This window comes from Salvelinus namaycush, chromosome 32 (genome assembly GCF_016432855.1).
Source record: "Salvelinus namaycush isolate Seneca chromosome 32, SaNama_1.0, whole genome shotgun sequence".
NCBI lineage: Eukaryota > Metazoa > Chordata > Actinopteri > Salmoniformes > Salmonidae > Salvelinus > Salvelinus namaycush.
In genome coordinates this window covers 15,181,008-15,202,088 of record NC_052338.1, presented here as the reverse complement: position 1 = coordinate 15,202,088, position 21,081 = coordinate 15,181,008, and the positions used below count along the sequence as shown (strand labels likewise).

General features: G+C 43.9%; 1 protein-coding gene across 1 annotated transcript; it reads right to left on the bottom strand.

Moving 5' to 3' along the window:
• Positions 1-14,086: 14,086 nt before the first annotated feature.
• Positions 14,087-17,307, bottom strand: LOC120027418 (trophoblast glycoprotein-like). Its single transcript, XM_038972347.1, has 2 exons — positions 16,400-17,307; positions 14,087-15,727 (listed from the first exon to the last, which is right to left on the bottom strand). Exons 1-2 carry the CDS (start codon positions 16,660-16,662, stop codon positions 14,848-14,850), a joined length of 1,143 nt encoding a protein of 380 aa, XP_038828275.1. The 5' UTR covers positions 16,663-17,307; the 3' UTR covers positions 14,087-14,847.
• Positions 17,308-21,081: the final 3,774 nt, after the last annotated feature.

Here is a 21,081-nt window from a genome sequence, read left to right as displayed (position 1 = left end):
CAGAAGTATGATTGACTTGGAGTTACATTGTGTTGTTTAAGTGTTCCCTTCATTTTTTGGAGCAGTGTATATATATTATGTTTATTTATTTTTGAATACAGACTAGCTAAAAAAGTAAAAAAATATAAAGATCATTTTCTGTTAAAAAAAAAAGTGGAGGTCCAAAATCATAAGTTTGCGCACCCTATTTTAAAATGCTCCATGGAATAACTTTGCAGCTGTTTCTGATTAATAAACAATGCCATGCTGGTGGGTTGTAACATTCAAATAAAATCCAGAATTTCTGCTGGTGTGGGCGTTTAAGTACTACAGCACCCACAGACTAAAAAATGCAATAGCTGCCAGCTAGCAAACTTAGGCCCGCTTGCGCTGTGACTTGGGCTGTGTTTAGACAGGCAGCCCAAATCAGATTTTTTTTAAACTAATTGGTCGTTTGACCAATCTGATCAGCTCTGAGAAATATCTGATGTGAAAAGATCCAATGTGATTGGTCGAAAGACCGACTAGTGGTGGGAAAAAAATCTAAATTGGGCTGCCTGTCGAAACACATCCTTACTGCCTTGTGTAGTTGGTATATCAGTTGGGTGTATGTTTGGCTATGTTTAGACACCCAGTCCAATTCTGATCTTTTTTCACTAATTGGTCTTTTGACCATCAGATCAGCTCTGAAAAAGAGCTGATGTGAAAATATCTGATGTGACTGATCAAAAGACCAACTAGTGTGGGAAAAAAATCTGAATTGGGCTGCCTGTATGAAAATGCAGTCGTCATCACTGTTTGCTTGATTGATCATGTTCAGCTGCATGTCATTGTGATGTCATAACGATAGCCCTCTTGTTTGGATGAATTTCTTAAGTCTCTGATTGGGAAGATCTCAATTGCTTACTCTTCGCATCCTCTCTCCTTGTCTCCTTCTCAAAACCCATTGGAATAGAAAGCCAGAGGTCCCGCCCCTCTGATCTTCTTCTTCAATGGGTTTTGAGAAGGAGGTGAGGAGAGAGGACGCGAGGAGTAAGCAATTCTCCCCTTAACTTCTTCCTTCCTCTCTCCTAGCCTTGATTGATTTAAAATCTGTTCTCTCAACAAAGACATAAAGCTGAACGTGATCAATCAATGAGCCAGTGATTGAATGGCAATTGCAGGTTCAGGCAATAAATACACACCCAGCTAGTATGGCAATTAAGCAAGGCAGTAAGTCACAGTGGGCTTACGGTTTCAACTTGGCAACTATAGTTGTGGTGGCTTGTCTGTTGGTTCTTAGATATGGCTTTTGGAATTCATTTGTGGTAAGAGTCTTTGAACAATGTTTTGTAGATCTACTACATGGGTCCTGTTTGACTTTGATGTTGTTCCATTTCACTTGTGTTGCACAGGCACTGAATTTCTTTTCTTAACAGGATTCTGTTGCTTTGCTCCATGTTCTCAGAACCTTTAAGATCTGCTTGTGCTCCACATGGTAAGGCATGAACAATACATTGTCATTTTTTTGTGTTGAAGATCAGCTTTAAAATTGAGGTGACTCTACTTTCCCTAATCTGTTTAGATGCCCAGAGATTAAGAGGCTACATGTATTCTGGCTCTTCCCAAGTGGAAGATGAACAGACACAACCAGGTGATGGCTATCCTCAGGATCAAATCAAACCAGCTTTTAGTACTTCAAGTTCTGTCCAGAGTGATGCTACTCCCAGAGAGACTGGACCCAACACCCATAACCAGGAACTATCCCTCAGAGGCTCTGCTTCAAGCTCTATCCAGCCTGCCCCAAGAATGTTAGTCCTCTCTGGCTCTATAGCTAGTAGAACCTCTGTCAGCCACAACAAGCGTCACACCCTTGCCAGTATAACCTCAGGCCAAAGTGTCACTAACCCTAGTGCAGTGAAGATGGTTTCAAGTTGGGAAGCAAAGGGAATTCAGCCCAAAACCTTTCCATTACAGCCTCTTTCAAGCAATTCTGGATCTGTTCATAATTTCCTGAGAAGCCATTTATTCAAATCAACCCCCCAGAATTCTGTGGCACAAAGTGGAATCTACCAGTCCGTAAGGGAAATGGCTCCCACCCCTAACCTTCAAGCTCCCTCACGTGGTTCTTCAGGAACTTCATTTAGATCAGGTCCTCTGCATTTTGGGTCTACTGAAGGTGGGAGTGCAACAAATGTGTACAAGCCCAGCTTCTCTCAATATGTCAAGCCATACCAGAGCAGACATGCCTCTGCCAGTAGTGGTTCAACTTCTAGTCAATATGCCCAAACTTCTGCCCAGAGAATAGATGGAGCCTCCAGAAGCAGCAGTATCCCTATATCTAGCCTGGCGTCTATCTCCAGTCTCTTTACCCCAAGTTCTACGCCTAGTAGAAACTCCTATGGAACCTACAAGCCTGGCTCTACCCTTGGTGCAACACCACGCCAGAGCCTGTTTACCTCTAACCAGGGTGGCAGTGGTTCAATCTACAGCCAGAATGTCCTTGCCGCCAACCAGAAGCCAAGCAGCACTACACCTGCCAAAAGCAACCACAGGCAAGTCTCTGGTCAGATGGGGCACTACCAGCCTAGCTATGTTGCCAGTAGTGGGCCAATCTCCATCCTCCACAGTTCTGCCCAGGCTGGCAGCTCTTCAACCTATGTGCAGAAACCAAGCAGCTCTAAACCTGCCCCCGGGAAAAGCTATCAGCCCAGCTATACTCCCAATGCTGTGAAGTCAATCCCTAGCTATGCCAAAGGACCTACCCAGAGCATTTTCTTTAACCTCCATGGCCCTACCCAGAGCAGTACCACCACTACACCTCAAAGCTTTGCACTGGTCTCCATCTACAACATCCCAGCACGCTACGGTGGCACTCATATCCGTCGGCTCCAAGACCGTATTCATCGTGGGCGTAATGCCTCCACTAGCCACTCCAAAACCAGCTCAAGTGTTAACAAGCCACAGCAAAACCACACTCTGCCTGCCAAGCAGGAAGGCCCCAGCACTACCTTCGTCCAAGTCTCACGCTCTACTAGATGGGAGCCCAGAACATGACTAAGTGAGAGCTGTAACCACCAGTTGAGGTGATTGGTGTTTATTTTTATGCTGCTTAGCCTGTTAGGTTTACACACGCAGCTTATTGATCTTTTTGCCACTGCTCTTGACAATGAGGGGGGGATCAGAATTGGGCAGCCTGTCATGTTTGCTTGTTACTAATCTACTGGTTTGTCTTCTAGGTGCTGAGACCATGAAGTGATGCCAGGCTTTCTACTTCAATGGTTTTAATAAATAACATTGAATCTAATCCAAGTTCAGTCTCGATGTTATTGTATCCATTAAGTTTATTTTCTTCCAGAAACTCATATTTATTTGACCCCTGATATCTTGTCTTTATGTTAGTGCCAATGACCATGACATTTCTGATCTTCATGTCCCCTTATGAGCCCTACATTTTGCCTTAATACCTACCATATGTTAGCATGACAAATGTACTATGACTAGGAGTCACATGGTCAGATGGGAACTCCTGGCCCTAACTATAAGACTACAGTAATATAATGTGTTGTCATTGAGGTATTTGCATGTGTGCTTTATAACCCAGTGTCTTGGTTTGTCGCACCTGGAATTTCACTTTGCAAACCTACGCTGAATGTCACAACAAAAAAAATTGGGCCTGCTTGACCAATTTGACAGACTATAACTGGGTATTATATTACCCTAGCCACCAGTTATGTAGGATGCTTCTCTAACATCTGTCTGGTGGGTGTCAATCTGTTAATGATAGGCTCATCAATGTCCGGTCCTGGATGCGCTGGAGGAGCTGGTGTGTTTGTCATCAGGCCTTGTATCCATGAGGATGTCTGTCCCACTTTCACCATCTTCTAATCAGACACACGGCATTGCTAAACCACTTAGGTTCAGATAGTATTCAGTCACTCCAAGTCTTCCTCTGTGCCTGGCGCAGTGGAACCAATAGAATAATCCCAAGAGTACAAACCCATATCTGGCATTCCACACAGGCTCAAGTGCAAAGTATTTGAAAGATATCAAGTAGTTTGATCAAAGGTCTGACTAGTTAGCCGTGGAGTTAAGATTCAGAATGTTTCCTTACATTTGAGATGTTAGATTATTGTTGACCTGTTTGACATTTACAGTGCGGTGTATGGAAGGGATGCCAGGAAGGGAACAGATTTACCTCTGTCACAGTTAAATGGAGAGAGAGCAACACCTCGTATGCATTGACCAGCCATGTGTGGTGGTTCAGATAAAAGCTATGCTATTTCCTGCCAGAGGAAGTAGCGGAGGCACAGAGGGAATTCTTTTAGGAGCTGTTTCGTTTCCTCTCTTTTTCCATCACGCCTGGGAACATTCATAAAAGAGAAAAGAACTTGATAGAAAAATAAATAATAGAAAGAGAAAAATATCTTCCTTCCACTGGCATCAGCAGGAACTATCTTTGTGACAGGACATTTAGACGGATTGTAGATTTGCATGAAGAGGAAGGTGTCATAAATCATACTGAAAATGAGATCTATTAATCAACAGAGGACGGAGGTGACTGTTCTCTCATGGGACGATGACACTGTCAGGTCATTGAACAATCTGCTTCACCCATGATGTTTCATCATAATAGGCATACTGTACAACGTACATCTTGAGCTCTCTTTCCATCTATCTCTCTCTCTGGCTCTATGCCAAGTAGTAGAAGTGATAGTAGCAGTAGTAGAAGTAGTAGTGATAGTAGCAGTAGTAGTGGTGATAATAGTAGTAGTAGGGATTGTAGTAGTAGTGATAGTAGCAGTAGTGATCGTAGTAGTAGTAGTGATAGCAGTATTAGTAGTAGTAGTGATATTTGCGCTAGGTAGGCTTCATTGAATTGTTCGAGGTTGACAGATGTACAGTATATGCCTACATCACTGACTGTCCCTGTCTGTTACGTGTTTTAATGTCAGTAGTAGAATTCAGAGAGAGAGGTGCGACCGTCAGCATAACACCAGGCAGGTGGTCTCCTCTCATCTCCTCTCTGGAAGAATTTACCCTTTGACCTTCAGAACGTACTTCTCCTCCCAGCCAATCAGGTGCTTCAGATCCCTGTCGGGCGCGCCAGGCCCCCTCTCGCTTCGGCATCTGGTCGTTGTGGGGAAGAAATGAAGGTAATAATAACCTGAGATATAACGAGGCATAAGACTCCTCCCCCTACAGGCGAGAGGTCAAGCTACCTATAGAGAGCCATGCCTACCGCTGTGACCACGCAGATCACAGATTCATCATCAGAAATGACAAGTGAAGCAGAGCCCTGTCCAAGTCTGTCCCAGAGTTCTAGCATTACACAAGCATTTATTTCAGCCACTATAATATTAACTACAATAATAGCTGCCAACTCTACATCTAGATTTTGAATTGACCACAATAACAATAATTTTACATATACATTTGTGTCATTTTATTTGTGCATTTAAAAGGTCCCAATTGACTCAGTAAACTACGCATACTGGTAAATTGATATCTATAATCACTTCACAAGACAGATATGTGCTGTGTGAGGAAACGAGATGCCATCTCAAATCGAGAAAAGGAGATGAATAGATCTGAGGGCGTGTTTCCGGGACAGTGATTAAGCTTTGTCCTGGAGAATCTCTATTGACCATGATTTTTAGTCTAGGACTAGGCTTAATCTGTGTTCGGGAAACCATCCCTAAGATTATTATTCTTATTCACTGAGAGATATCCCCAAGTGGGCCTTTAACGAGAGAGATCACAGTGGGCCTTTAATGAGAGAGATCACAGTGGGCCTTTAATGAGATCACAGTGGGCCTTTAATGAGAGTGAAGGGGAACTGGTCCCTGATGTGTTGAGATGACTGCTGCTTCCAGATGAATTTATTGTTTTGGTCTTTGGCCCTTTGTCCTCACAGCTTAAATCAATACTAGATATCAGACCATTTATTTTATACATTTTTTATTTAACCTTTATTTAACTAGACAAGACAGTTAAGAACAAATTCTTATTTACAATGACGGCCATTGATGCATGAATTAGATGAAGTCTAGGATAGTAAAACAGGAAGGAAAAAGGCTATTTTTGATTTGATTTGGGGATACCTAGTCAGTTGTACAACTGAATGCATTCAACTGAAATGTGTCTTCCGCATTTAACCCAACCCCTCTGAATCAACCCCTTAATCCACGTTTTGTTTAGATTCAGGGTTACAATTAGGGTTAGGGGTTAGGAGTTTGGGGTTAGGATTAAAGGTTAGGGGTTAGGGAAAATGTTGAAGGGGAATCAATTGTTTGATCCCCACAAGGATGTGTGTGTGTGTGTGTGTGTGTGTGTGTGTGTGTGTGTGTGTGTGTGTGTGTGTGTGTGTGGGAAAAACTGAATGTCTAATTAATAACTGCCTAACCTCATCCCCTCTAAACAACCACAGCTACAACAGAACATAACTTCTTACAAGCCACATGGCCAGATAGACAGACAAAGGAACCGTCACACACATACACACACATGCTTCCACACACACTTCTCAGATGAATGGTTGTGTGAAGACTTCAGAGGGAAGCCACATTAGTGTGGTTTCAGTATTTCTCTCATCTTCACATGACTGTTTTTGTTTTTACCAAATGCCTATGTTTCTAACTCTCTGAGCGCTCAATCCCCTAGTCGATCAATCTGTAGTGAATGGAAGTCTTGTGATAAGAGGCATTGTATTACTTTTAGGTAGGTAGAGACCATTATGATGGAATGTACCCCGCCATAAAACCCCAACACATACATATCCAGGCCAGTCTTAGGATAAAGCAGACCCCAACACTTCAGCAACAACCAGAGCCTGTGTGTATAAGGCTGTGTTTACACAGCCACCCTGTGTGTATAAGGCTGTGTTTACACAGCCACCCTGTGTGTATAAGGCTGTGTTTACTCAGCCACCCTGTGTGTATAAGGCTTTGTTTACACAGCCACCCTGTGTGTATAAGGCTGTGTTTACACAGCCACCCTGTGTGTATAAGGCTGTGTTTACTCAGCCACCCTGTGTGTATAAGGCTGTGTTTACTCAGCCACCCTGTGTGTATAAGGCTGTGTTTACACAGCCCCCCTGTGTGCATAAGGCTGTGTTTACTCAGCCACCCTGTGTGTATAAGGCTGTGTTTACACAGCCACCCTGTGTGTATAAGGCTGTGTTTACTCAGCCACCCTGTGTGTATAAGGCTGTGTTTACACAGCCCCCCTGTGTGTATAAGGCTGTGTTTACTCAGCCACCCTGTGTGTATAAGGCTGTGTTTACACAGCCACCCTGTGTGTATAAGGCTGTGTTTACACAGCCACCCTAAGAACCCAAATCAGCTTTTCTTTCTATATCCAATCTTTTTTTCTGACTGTCCACACTCCATTTTGCATGTGAACAAAATATGATTTGAGTATTAACACTGAGAATATATAAATATTTGGATGAGCAATGTCGCAGCGGCATAGACTAAGATACAGTAGAATAGAAGATACAATATAATATAATACAGTATATGCATATGAGATGAGTAATGCAAAATATGTAAACATTATTAAAGCAGCCAGTGATTTCAAGTCTATGTATATAGGGCAGCAGCCTCTAAGTTGCAACTGATGGTTATTTAACAGTCTGATGGCATTGAGATAAAAGCTGTTTTTCAGTCTCTCGTTCACAGTTTTGATGCACCTGTACTGACCTCGCCTTCTGGATGATAGCGGGGTGAACAGGCAGTGGCTCGGGTGGTTGTTGTCCTTGATAATCTTTTTGACCTTCCTGTGACATCAGGTGCTGTAGGTGTCCTGGAGGGCAGGTAGTTTGCTCCAGGTGATGTGTTGGGCAGACCGCACCACCCTCTGGAGAGCCCTGCAGTTGCGGGCGGTGCAGTTGCCGCACCAGGCGGTGATACAGCCCGACAGGATGCTCTCAATTGTGCATCTGTAAAAGTTTGTGGGGGTTTTAGGTGCCAAGACAAATTTCTTCAGCCTCCTGAGGTTGAAGAGGCGCTGTTGCGCCTTCTTCACCACACTGTATGTGTGGGTGGACTATTTCAGTTTGTCAGTAATGTGCACGCTGAGGAACTTGAAGCTTTCCACCTTCTCCACAGTGGCCCCGTCGATGTGGATAGGGGGGTACTCCCTGTGGATAGGGAGGTGCTGTTTCCTGAAGTCCAGGATCCGCTCCTTTGTTTTTTTGAGGTTGAGTGAGAGGTTATTTTCCTGGTACTGTTATGCTGATGAAGGAGGACCCAAAAGCGACGAAATAGAAACAGAGTCTTTATTCCAGTCTTAGACAAAAACGATACTCCTGATATATCTAAGGTGAAAACAAAACAGGAAAACTGAAATCCTCTCGTCAGTAGAGATGAACGACTGGAGACGCGACCACTAGACACCTGCTCACCCGCAGCATCTAATGAAGGCAAAAACACGATAGGGCGGAACAAGGACACAGAACAGCAAACATCAAACAAGAATCCGACAAAGACAGAAGCAGAAAACAGAGGGAGAAATAGGGACTCAAATCAGAGGGCAAAATAGGGGACAGGTGTGACAGAGTAAATGAGGTCGTTAGGAGAAAGAGAAACAGCTGGGAGCAGGAACGGAACGATAGAGAGAGAGAGCGGGGGAGGGAGAGAGGGAGGAGGAGAGAGAGGAATAGAAAGAGGGAAAGAACCTAATAAGACCAGCAGAGGGAAGCACAGGGACAAGACATGAAGATCAAAGACAAAACATGACAGGTACCACACTCCAAGGGCACTCGCCTCCTCCCTGTAGGCTGTCTCATCATTGTTGGTAATCAGGCCAACAATGGCAAGTTTTGAAGAAAAAATAAATCATTCTGAGCAAGAAAATCTGAATCTGATCTGAGCATCCAGACAGAGGTCACATATGAAGGATCAGGTTTGTATCAGGATTCATATCCACATATGGAGGTGGAATAAAGCTGAAGTCAAAAGATCAGATTCCATGTGTTTTTTTAATCAGATAGGTTTCAGATATGCAAATATTTGGCAAACGATCTGAATTGTTCTAACGGTGTTAACGCAGCCTTTGTGTGTGTCGATACAGCCGGCCCTTCTGAAAGTGATGAATGGGAGGCTGCTCTGCTTTAATGGGTGTATTGCTTCAGCTGTACCAACTTCTCTCCCACCTCTCCCTGCTCTTCCACCCTCTGGCAAACACTATTAGCTACCATTGATCAATTGAGCACCAGAACAATAGATGGGCCAATCCCTCTGTGGTTCTGTAGCTGTCTATTGTCTCAGGACTGTTTTGACATGCTGGACAGGAGACACTAGCCTGGTCCCACATCTGTTTGTGTGTAGAGCTTACTGTCGCTGCACCAAGCTATAGAGATGCAGATACGGCTGGGTCAATATGATATGTCTATGGAGGGATGGTTAAATGAGTGAAGGGGAAGAGGAGAGCCTGCGCTTCAATTTCAATCAATTGATGGAACTATGGCCGTGGACATACTGTGATAAATATGAGAGTCACCAAATGTGAAGGAAAGGAATCTTACAGTAACATATTGTAAGTTATTTGTATGCTGATTCTAACTGATTGTGGTTCCAATGAGGTGCTGGTCATGTAAAGGGGGTTGGGATTGACTTCTGTCGCCGTTTGCTACGACGGTGTAAGACTTGGGATAATGAGTGTTGCTTTGAAACCAATTGTGCTCCACTTCAACATGTCATGGGTTCGTTCTGGACAGAGTCAGAGGCTAGAGGGGCTACAGATCTGTCACAGAAAGGAACCACCGTGGACCAGAGAGAGAGGCAGAGAGAGGAAGAGAGATGCTTCGATAGAGTGGAAGCAGGGGTGAAGAGAGGGGTAGAGAATGAGAAAATGTGAGGGAGGGAGGGAGAAAGAAAGGGAGAGAGGAGGAAGAGAGACAGAGAGAGAGAGGGACAGAAAGAGAGAGCGAAAGACAAAGAAAGTTGCTCCTCCTTCTCCAGAGCTCCGTCTGTCTGTTTGCCATTACATATCCTGCGGCCAAGTGGATGCCACTTTGTCTTTGTCGTCATGCCACTGACTGTTGTGGTCTCTTCTTTTTTTACATGTTCAATTTCTCACAGATGTGGGATTCACTTTTAAGCCATATTCTCTATCATAGCGATTAAACCCAGTTAATGGCGCCAAGATGTTCCCCAACAGAAAGGACTCATATAAATGGCTAATTGCCTGAGAGGAACATTTTCAAAAGTAACTTAGAAACATAAAAATATATTTTTCCCTTCTTTCTCTCTCTATTTAATAGCCAAACCGCATAGCAGAGATTAGTGAAAATAATAAAATATCAAAGAATGAAAGTTGCCTCTTCCAAAGCTGCCCAGTGGTCTTGCAAAACTTTTGTATCATTCAAGTCGTTAAAAAAACCCAGCTTGTTGCTTGAAGCGGAAAAGAAGAAATGAAAAGCAAATTATAAACCAGGGATTTTCTCTGTCAAACAGGAACTTCCCATGTGGGAGAGAGAGACATGGAAGTATTTTGATTGCCACATTCTAGAAGAGACAGTGCTATCATTGTGGCAATCATTTCTATGTGGGGGATGTAAACATGATTTTTCATCATCATACAACACAAAACAACAACAACAAAAAACAACAGCTAATTGGTTTAATTTGTCTTATGGTTTTAACTAGCTAGGCTGTATTCCTCTGATGTATAGAAAGCGATGGAGAGAGACATTGCCAGTTTATATTGAATCTATTTCTCTCTCTATCTCTCTCTCTATCTCTCTATCTCTCTCTCTCTCTCTCTCTCTCTCTCTCTCTGTCTGTCTGTCTGTCTGTCTGTCTGTCTGTCTGTCTGTCTGTCTGTCTGTCTGTCTGTCTGTCTGTCTGTCTGTCTGTCTGTCTGTCTGTCTGTCTGTCTGTCTGTGTCTCTCTCTCTTTCTATCTGTCTGTCTGTCTCTCTCTAGCTCTCTGACAATCTCTCTGCTCTTCCTTCCCTGCCGTGACAACCTTGCAGCCCAGCCTATTGAAAACTGACACCATTGATTTTTCAAGACAACAGTTGTGGCCAAAGCCAGATATCATAAGTCCGTTAATCGAACCCAGTCACAGATCCACCCAATAATAACCTGAGGGGTAAGTAATGACCAACAGTCACCAATCTCTGTCTGTCTGCATCCCAAATTGCACCCTATTCTCTTTATAGTGCACTACTACATTCATTCTCATGCTTTGCTCTTGTCATGACACATTGCATAAAGGCAAATGGAAATAGGCCTACTTCTCATGGATTTCCTTCCCAGTGGCAGTTATTAGGAATGATGACACTTCACTGATAATGGCTGCTGTATCAGACTGCCAGACATAGGCTGTACCTGAAATGGCACCCTATTCCCTATATAGTGCACTACTGTCCATCATCAAATGTAGTGCACTATAGGGAATGGGCATCGAAATCAAATCAAATTCTATTTGTCATATGCACCGAATACTTACAAGCCCTTAACCAACAACGCAGTTTTAAGAAAATACCCACAAAAAAAGTAAGAGATAAGAATAACAAATCATTAAAGAGCAGCAGTAAATAACAATAGCGGGGCTATATACATGGGGTACCGTTACAGAGTCAATGTACTGGCACCGGTGTTGAGGTAAGTGAGGTAATATGTACATGTAGGTAGAGTTATTAATGTGACTATGCATAGATAATAACAGAGAGTAGCAGCAGTGTAGAAGGGGGAGGGGGCAATGCAAATGGTCTGGGTAGCCATTTGATTAGCTGTTCAGGAGTCTTATGGCTTGGGGGTAGAAGCTGTTTAGAAGCCTCTTGGACCTAGACTTGGCGCTCCGGTACCGCTTTCTGTGCGGTAGCAGAGAGACATCTATGACTAGGGTGGCTGAAGTAGTATACTAAAGGGAACAGGGTGCCATTTCAGACGCACCCTAGTCATGATTGTGGGAGAAGCTAGCTGCTATCACATCACAAAGCATCTTAGCATGGGAGGACAATGCACAGTTCACAGAACACGCCATTAGCTAGAGGCTGTCTTTGTTTTGTTGTTGTAGTAGCCTCAATTGCTTTCTCTTCTCAGTGTAAATGGCCACATAGATTGGGTTCTGCAACTTGGGAAATGTATATTTGATACACAATTCACTTGTTTGACCTGAAGACTTGCCCAATTTCACAGTACCATCCATGAACATAAATGAATAGACAGACTTAAAAAAAATACTGTACCTTTCAATAATACTTTATTTGGTAATTTTTAGCATGCAGCACAATTGGCTGACTCTAAGTGTGTAACCAATGCTGTATTATTACTACCAAAGAGATTTGAATAACATTTCAATATGATAAAGGATAGGCACAACCCCCACCCCCCCCCCATCTCTCTCTCTCTCTTCCTCCCTCCCCCTCTCTCACCCTCTCTCTCAAGTTATTTTCTCTCTCTCTCGCAGCACTCCCTGCAATTAGCAGTGGAGCTTTGCTCGTAGTTAGGTCTTTCTCTGTGACACGTCCTACATCACCACGGCCACAGAGGGAGTGAGTCAGCTTTTGTGCAGGAGGATAATGAGGAACAACACTGTGATGAGAGCCAGCAGAGTCAGAAAGTAATGTCAAACTTTGTTCAATTCAACCACAGCAAAGCAGAGCACCTTCTTGTTTTATAAAGTTATTGTGTCTGTTTGAAATGGTACCCTAGTCCCAACATAGTGCGCTACTTTTGACCAGGGCTATGGCAAAACCAGGCGGACACTTATAGGCTTTTATCTGAAATATATATAAAAAAGGAAAACCTAATTCAAATATGCCTAGAGAATTTCAAGTTTGGTTTAAAGGATTCGACACAATGTGCAGGCTTTCTGATTCAACTAAAAAACATGCAATCAAAATGAAAACATCAAATGGAGTTAGAAATCAATAAGAAATGTGTTCTTTGTTGTTTAATTCTCCCTCTAGTTTCCCCACACCAGACTGAGCATTAACCTGGGACCAATTATCATGACAGAAACATCGCAGATCATGACAAAGAGCACATCTCAAAGAGACCCGGACCCCCTTCAAATCTACGCCCAACCCATTTAAGTCAACTATCACTTCACAAATTAGTCAAAAACACTGTTTACAGTAGAGGAATTAAATATAATTGAAGTGTAAAACAAATAGTATATTTCTGTTGTAGGAAGACAACAACAGTTCCTCCACGGCACTGGTTAATAAGAGCAGAACAGGCTTTGGCCTCTCAATGAAACTACTGCTGCCTGCTTTGCTGCTGGCATTCCAGACTCATCTGTATCTTATCACTGAAAAATGTTCCTTAAACAGAAAAAGCTGCAGCTCCAGCCAGGCTTTCCTTCCTTTAAAGAGAATGGCTTGTTGTCTTCAAGGAGGAGGGATTGCTTTTGGCTTAGCCACATGCACACCCAGCTTCAGCCTCAGCCCTATAGCCCCAGCCTCAGCCCCAGTTACAGCCCTATAGCCCCAGCCTCGTCCTGGTTCTCATCATCTTGACAATAAAACTAGAGAACTTAAAACAAAGCACATTTTCATGAAAGAGGGTTTTGAGATTTCCGTTGCTGGATGACTTTGGCTGTGCAGTGTGAACTGAATGAACAGTCCTTTTTCTTCTCATCTTATCTTTGATAAACTCACATATCTATTAGGTGAAATACCAGTGTGACGTCACAGCAGCAATATTTGTGACCTGTTGCCACAAGAAAAAGGCAACCAGTGTAAATGCAACCCATATTATTTTATTTTTTTCCCTTTTTTACTTGAACTATTTACACATCGTTACAATACTGTACATAGCAATAATATGACATTTGAAATGTCTCTATTCCTTTGAAACGTTTCTGAGTGTAATGTTTACTGCTCATTTCTGATTCGTTTATTTTCACTTTTGTTTATTGTGTATTTCACTTGCTTTGGCAATGTAAACATATGTTTCCCATGTCAATACAGCCCTTTTCAATTGAGAGAGAGAGTTGCTTTTAGGAGAGCTTAGAGGAGAGGTTCTCCTCCCTTTGGAATGCTATGGAGACTAATCTGCTGGGATTCCTTTCAGGCACCCTGGGGCAGATGGATAGAAGACCAAAGAAATGCTCCTCAGTCCTGGGGTGAGCTGGCCCTCAGAGTTCAATGAGAGATTGTCTGCGTCCCAATGGCACCCTATTCCCTTTATAAGTCCACTACTTTTGACCAGGGCCCATACAGGGAATATGGTGCAATTTCAGGCATAGCCATTGTGCATAAGCTTCACAGGGGTTGGTGTCACACAACTTGCAACTCATGAGCTGATTAATTATGCTGTATGTGAGCTTGGTAGCAATAGTATATACATTTACAAGACCTCCTCTCAAAGAACAATACTTAAGTAAAATCATAGCAGGTGAAATGTATAAGAACAGTCTTCAGTTTCATTACTTCAGCTTCATGAATTAAGTATATTCATCCATAGCTGTTCTGTTCCAAGAACCATAACATACATAAATGATGCTGTCCAAATGTAGTTTCACTCCTTCACGTGACACTTCATTCTAGGACAGACAGAGAAGCCCCACTTTTAAGAGGGGGAAATCAATGTAGAAGAACAGTCAGTCAGTCCCCCATCCATACAACAGTTCTCTTTCACTGTCAATGCCCATTTGTTAGCCATGGGTAATCCCCAGTCTCAGACGATGTGTGGACTGAAAGTGAGGACTGGTTGTGAAGGACTACAGATGAGAGAGTGCATGCTTTAATCATGGACAAAGCTACTAGGAAAACAATAACAATACTCAGTCATATACTTACTGTATGTTTATATTTACACACAATTCACATGTACAGTTTTTACATGATCTTATCAACTTATAAATGCAATAGAAAAAATGTTTTTGATTATGAAAGAAGGATCATGGAAGCCCCTTGAGGGTCCTATCATCAAATGTCTGCTGTGGTGGAGACCTGTGAGAGCCTGGGGTCGGAGTCGTGCTCGTAGCGGTAGTGGTATCCCTCCAACACCTCCGTGCACGCTTCCCGCATGTCATTGATCCTCTTCTTGATGCCCTGCCGGTTGAGGTAGAGGACCAAGAGGAAGACGAGTCCCACGAAGCCCAGGACGATCCCAAGGAACACGTAGGAAGTCTGGAGGGCCAGGTCCGCCCCCTCACCCACCATGTGGCATCCCAGGGCCACCCCGTCCCCGCCCGCCCCAGCCTGTCCAGCCGCCAGCCTCAGCAGAGAGGTGTTCCTCATGTCTGAGGGGAAGGCACACACCAGGCCCTCTGCGTCCCCCACATGCCCCTGGGAGGAGTTGAGCCAGGCAGCGAAGGGCTCCATGCCACAGATACAGGTCCAGGGGTTCTCCCCTAGAAGGAGTCTCACCCCGGGGGGCAGAGAGGCCAGCTCAGCCAGGCCCTCCTCCTGGACGGTCCGCAGAGCATTAAGGGTCAGATCTAGCTGCTCCAGAGAGTCCAGCCCAGAGAAGGTGCCATTGTGGAGGGCCACCAGGGAGTTGTTGGCCAGGATGAGCCTCCGCAGGCCCCCAAGGTAGGAGAAGGTGTGAGAGGGCAGGTAGATTAGCCTGTTCCCTGACAGGTCCAGGGTCCGGAGCTCAACCAGGGTGGACCAGCGAAGAGACATAGCCAGGTTCACGAGAGAGGAGTGGTTGTAGAGAGCTCGGCTGAGGTTGAGCTCCCTGAGAGTGTGGCCCGGAACAGTGAAGGCCTCTGGGTTGATGACAGCCAGCTGGTTGGAGCTCAGGTCCAGAGAGCGGAGGGAACGCAACCCAGAGAACGTCTGAGACTCTACCTCTGTTATCCTGCAGGGAGGGAGGGATACAGAGGAAGCAGAGGATGCATAGTCATTCATGGTCTATAATAACAGTGGCGCAGTGGTCTAAGTCATTGCATCTCAGTGCTTGAGGCGTCACTACAAACACCCTGGTTTGAATCCAGGCTGTATCACAACCGGCCGTGATTGGGAGTCCCATAGGGCAGCGCACAATTGACCCAGCGTCGTCCGGGTATGGCCGGTGTAGGCCGTCATTGTAAATAAGAATTTGTTCTTAACTGACTTGCATAGTTAAATAAAGGTTAAATTAAATTAAAAAGGCACTGCATCTCAGTGCTAGAGGTGTCACTACAGACCCTGGTTCGATTCCAGGCTGTATCACAACCAGGGTAGGTCGTCATTCTAAATAAGAATTTGTTCTTAACTGACTTGCCTAGTTAAATAAAGAAAATAAAGAAAAATAGTAAGCACATGGTTGATTCAAGTTTACCCAACATAACAGGATGCCATTCATCAAAGGATTCATGTTAATAAGATGCATTCAAAAGTGTGCGAAAATATATATAGACAGACAAACTATGACATTTTTGCTATAATACATTGACACATCAAATCATGAGGCATATATAAACTTGGGCAAATAAAATTAGGCCAAACTAGAAAACAGTTTTTTTTTTTTGTTAGGCAATGTTTCTCTTACCTATTGTTACTCAGTGACAGCGTTGTTATATTGTCCAGCCCTTTGAACGATTCCGGTCCAATTCTGCTGATCTGGTTTCCCGTTATGAACAGATTCCTCGTATACCCTGGTATCCCAGACGGGACACTCCGCAAGTCTTTGGAAACACACTTCACCGTGTGAGCAGCTTCGGAGCATTCGCAACGAAGAGGGCACCCGGATGCGCGCGCAGAAATAGAACAGAACAGCGCACAGAAAACCATCCGAAGAGCCAAATCCAGCATTTTTGAAAAACAGGCTACGCGATACCAGAACAGTGATAAATATAGTTTCTATACATTGAAAACAAAAAAGTATTCTATACAGAGCGAATTACACTTACCGAAAATGACTTGATTGCCATTTCAAAAGAATAACAAACTCAACCTTCTTGCCTACTTCTAAGCGCGACAAAAAAACTACAGCGCATTGACTGTGCACATTAGCTATATATAAATATATATATATATCCTACTGCCGATGAGAGTGAAACGTGGAGAGAGTCCTATCGTACACTGGTCCTCGCCATCACCTTGACCCGTTCTGTTCTGTATTACAGGTCCTGGCTGGATGTTCAACTTCTTAGCATTTCTGAAGCCCACGTGTGACTGAGAGTCAGGGTCTGATTTCCATGACAAAAGGGGATCTCTCTGTCGGGGCTGTTTGATCCCAGCAGATGCACACCGAGCGTCGCTCCTCTCAAACAATGAAATTAAAGCACCATCGCATCGTAGGCTACAATCTGCGGGGAGGGGCTTTTCAGCTTTCCTCTCACCCCGTCCGGAGTTTTTCTGTCCTCCCACTTTAATTAACAGCATGCAGGCTATGTCTACACCGGGCGGGAAAGAGAAATGCAACTATTGAATTTGACAAAAACCTTAACAAGTGTAGAAGTTGGTACAGTGTCTTCTTAGATTTTAAACATGGATCAATGTTTGCAACCTATGCCTTCAAATGATTAGTTTGTTAGGATATATCTCATACGACCCTATTAATAGGCGATTACCGAATAATTATGAAATAAGTCATTATCTTCACGCTATTAGATAGACAGGTACTCTAGGCTTAAGATTCTACCAATATGTAATAATAACCAGAAGCGCAAAATGCAGAATTATAGGCCTAAGCTCCAAGATGATTAAGAACTGGCACATTCCCAGATCCTTGTGGAATGACACTTGATTATAACTATTGGGGCACTGAATAAGCACTCATGGGGTCCACATCAGCAATATGTAAAATGGAAAGTTCTTAATTAATTTTATATTTTGAGCCATCAAGTTGAATACATCTGAATACCCGCCAAAGTCATTGACAATGTTATAACAATGAAGAACACAGGCTATGCGTAGAACTTTTTCATGTTCCACAAGAGAAAAGTTAATGTATCTAAATCAATAAAGACGGAAGCACCTTCGAGCATTTGCAGATCAAAAGCTGAGCTACAGAAAATGCCGATACAATGGTGTGAGGTAGACGCGCCTTCCTCTCTCACTCTAGGTGATATTAGATCAACAATGCTTTTTAGAGAGAGGGGAAGCGGAGTCTCTGATGTCTGCCCACCCTTCCTCCCCCAATTCTCTCTACAGAAAAAGAGGGAAAGAGCATAGAGAGGATGTTTGCAGGATGATGACAAATGGCAATTGAATCCGAGGTTGTCCTTTTGATAGCCAAGTGTCAACTCTGAAAGACGCTACGAGTGGTTGGATCAGGTGTGAAATTCACTTGAAATTGAGCGTTGATTTTTTTCAATTAGCCTTTTCTCCATGACACAAATTAGTTTAACTATAATGTTGAGTGCATGTAGTAATGAATAAGCCTATGCTGTATGAGTAGGCATAAGTCATGTGATATGATCTAGAAATAGTAGTATGCACTATTTCTTCAGAAATGCTTCACAAACAAATAGTCTACAATAAATAAACGTCTTTATTGGTATCATAGTTACATGTCATTTAAATACATTCATAGTTCACTCAGTCCCTTGCATATTCTTTCATGGGAAAACAGAACTCCTAATCTTAGGCAGCATAGTGACATTTCAAGGGATTTAAAGAACAAAAGAAGTGTATTGGTGTTAGGATTTGTATGACTTTATATGATTATTGGCCCTCAGTCATAATAGCATCCCAACTGTCTTTTGTTAGCCGACTGAATGTCGGAAACCACAGGTGTCCACATTCCACAACCCAGCACCTAGTTACAACCGGAGGAAAGAACATCTAGTATCGATTCATCTACACTCTGAAGTGTTACTGATTCTAGAACAGATTCTTGAACAGAACAGAATTTGAGAACAAACCGGTGAACTCTGGTACAAGTTTAAATAGGAGTGGTTCCATTGCACATTAAAAAAACATGCTTTCTTCTCTGTTTTCCATTAGAGGAAAGGAGTAAGGCTTCAGAATGGAATCAAGGCCCCAATTTACATCCAATCTTGCCTCTAAATTCTCATTCTCAAATTGCCCACCTATCAGGACTAAATCAATTCCACTTAAAGATTCACCCTGGGCCTCCCGAGTGGCGCAGTGGTCTAAGGCACTGCATCATAGTGCTAGCTGTGCCACTAGAGATTCTGGGTTCGGGTCCAGGCTCTGTCACAGCCGGCCGCAACCGGGAGACCCATGGGGCAGCGCACAATTGGCTTAGTGTCGCCTGGGTTAGGGGAGGGTTTGGCCGGCAGGGATGTCCTTGTCTCATCGTTCACTAGCGACTCCTGTGGCGGGCCGGGTGCAGTGCATGCTGACACAGTTGCCAGGTGTACGGTGTTTCCTCCGACACATTGGTGCGGCTGGCTTCCGAGTTAAGTGGGCATTGTGTCAAGAAGCAGTGCGGCTTGGTTGGGTTGTGTTTCGGAGGACGCACGGTTCTCGACCTTCACCTCTCCCAAGTCCGTATGGGAGTTGCAGCGATGAGACAAGACTGTAACTACCAATTGGGGAGAAACTGGGGTAAAAATAAATAATTTGAAAATAAAGGCTCACGCTAGGATCTTAAGCAGAACAAATAGGTAACATATAGTTAAATTGGATTATTTCTCCTCCTCCATTTCGTATCATATGTTACATTTTTTGTTGTTGCAGGACATACATACATGACCAAAAGTATGTGGACACCTGCTTGTCGAACATCTCATTCCAAAATCATGGGAATTAATATGGAGTTGGTCCCCCCTTTGGGAGCATTAGTGAGGTCGGGCACTGATGTTGGGCGATTAGGCCTGGCTCGCAGTCGTCGTTCCAATTCATCCCAAAGATTTTTGATGGGGTTGAGGTCAGAGCTCTGTGCACGCCAGTCAAGTTCTTCCACACCGATCTCAACAAACTATTTCTGTATGGACCTCGCTTTGTGCAGAGGGGGCATTGTCATGCTGAAATAGGAAAGGGCCTTCCCCAAACTGTTGCCACAAAGTTGAAAGCACAGAATCGTCTAGAATGTCATTGTAGGTTGTATCGATAAGATTTCCCTTCACTGGAACTAAGGAGCCTATCCCGAACCAGTTACATGTCATTTAAAAAGAGCCCCAGACCATTATTCCTCCTCCACTAAACTTTACAGCTGGCACTATGCATTCGGGCAGGTAGCATTCTCCTGGCATCCGCCAAACCCAGATTCGTCTGTCGGACTGCCAGATGGTGAAGCGTGATTCATCACTCCAGAGAACGCGTTTCCACTGCTCCAGAGTTCAATGGCGGCAAGATTTTCACCACTCCAGCCGAAGCTTGGCATTGCGCATGGTGATCTTAGGCTTGTGTGTGGCTGCTCGGCTCTGGGAACACAATTCTTGAAGCTCCCGGCAAACAGTTCTTGTGCATGGCTGACGTTGCTTCCAGAGGATGTTTGGAACTCGGTAGTGAGTGTTGCAACCAAGGACAGACAATTTTTACACGCTACGCACTTCAGCACCCGGCGGTCACGTTCTGTGAGCTTGTGTGGCCTACCACTTTATGGCTGAGCCATTGTTGCTCCTAGATGTTTTCACTTCACAATGACAGAACTTACAGTTTACCGGTGCAGCTCTAGCAGGGCATAATTTTGACAAACTGACTCTTTGGCAAGGTGGCATTCTATGACTATGCCAAGTTGAAAGACACTGAGCTCTTTTTTTATTTTTCTTATCGCTGTAACTACCCAACAGGCTCGGGAGAGGCGATGGTTGAGTCATGCGTCCTCTGAAACATGACTCGCCAAGCCACGCTTGTTAACACTCGCTCGCTTAACCCGGAAGCCAGCTGCACCAATGTGTCGGAGGAAACACCATTCAACTGACGACCGAAGTCAGCCTGCAGGCACCCGGCCCGCCACAAGGAGTCGCTAGGGATCGAACCCCAGGCTGTAGTTGTCGCCGCAACACTGCGATGCAGTTCCTTAGATGGCTGCGCCAATCGGGAGGCCGCCACTGAGTTCTTCAGTAAGGCCATTCTACTGCCAATGTTTGTCTATGGATATTGTATGGCTGTGTGCTCAATGTTATACACCTGTCAGCAATGGGTGTGGCTGAAATAGCCAAATCCACAAATTTGAAGGGGTGTCCACATACTTTTGTATACAGTGCATGCTTTGTCATTATGGGGTATTGTGTGTAGATTGATGAGGGGAGAAAAACTATTTAATCCATTTCAGAATAAGGCTGTAACGTAACAAAATGTAGAAAAAAGAAAGCG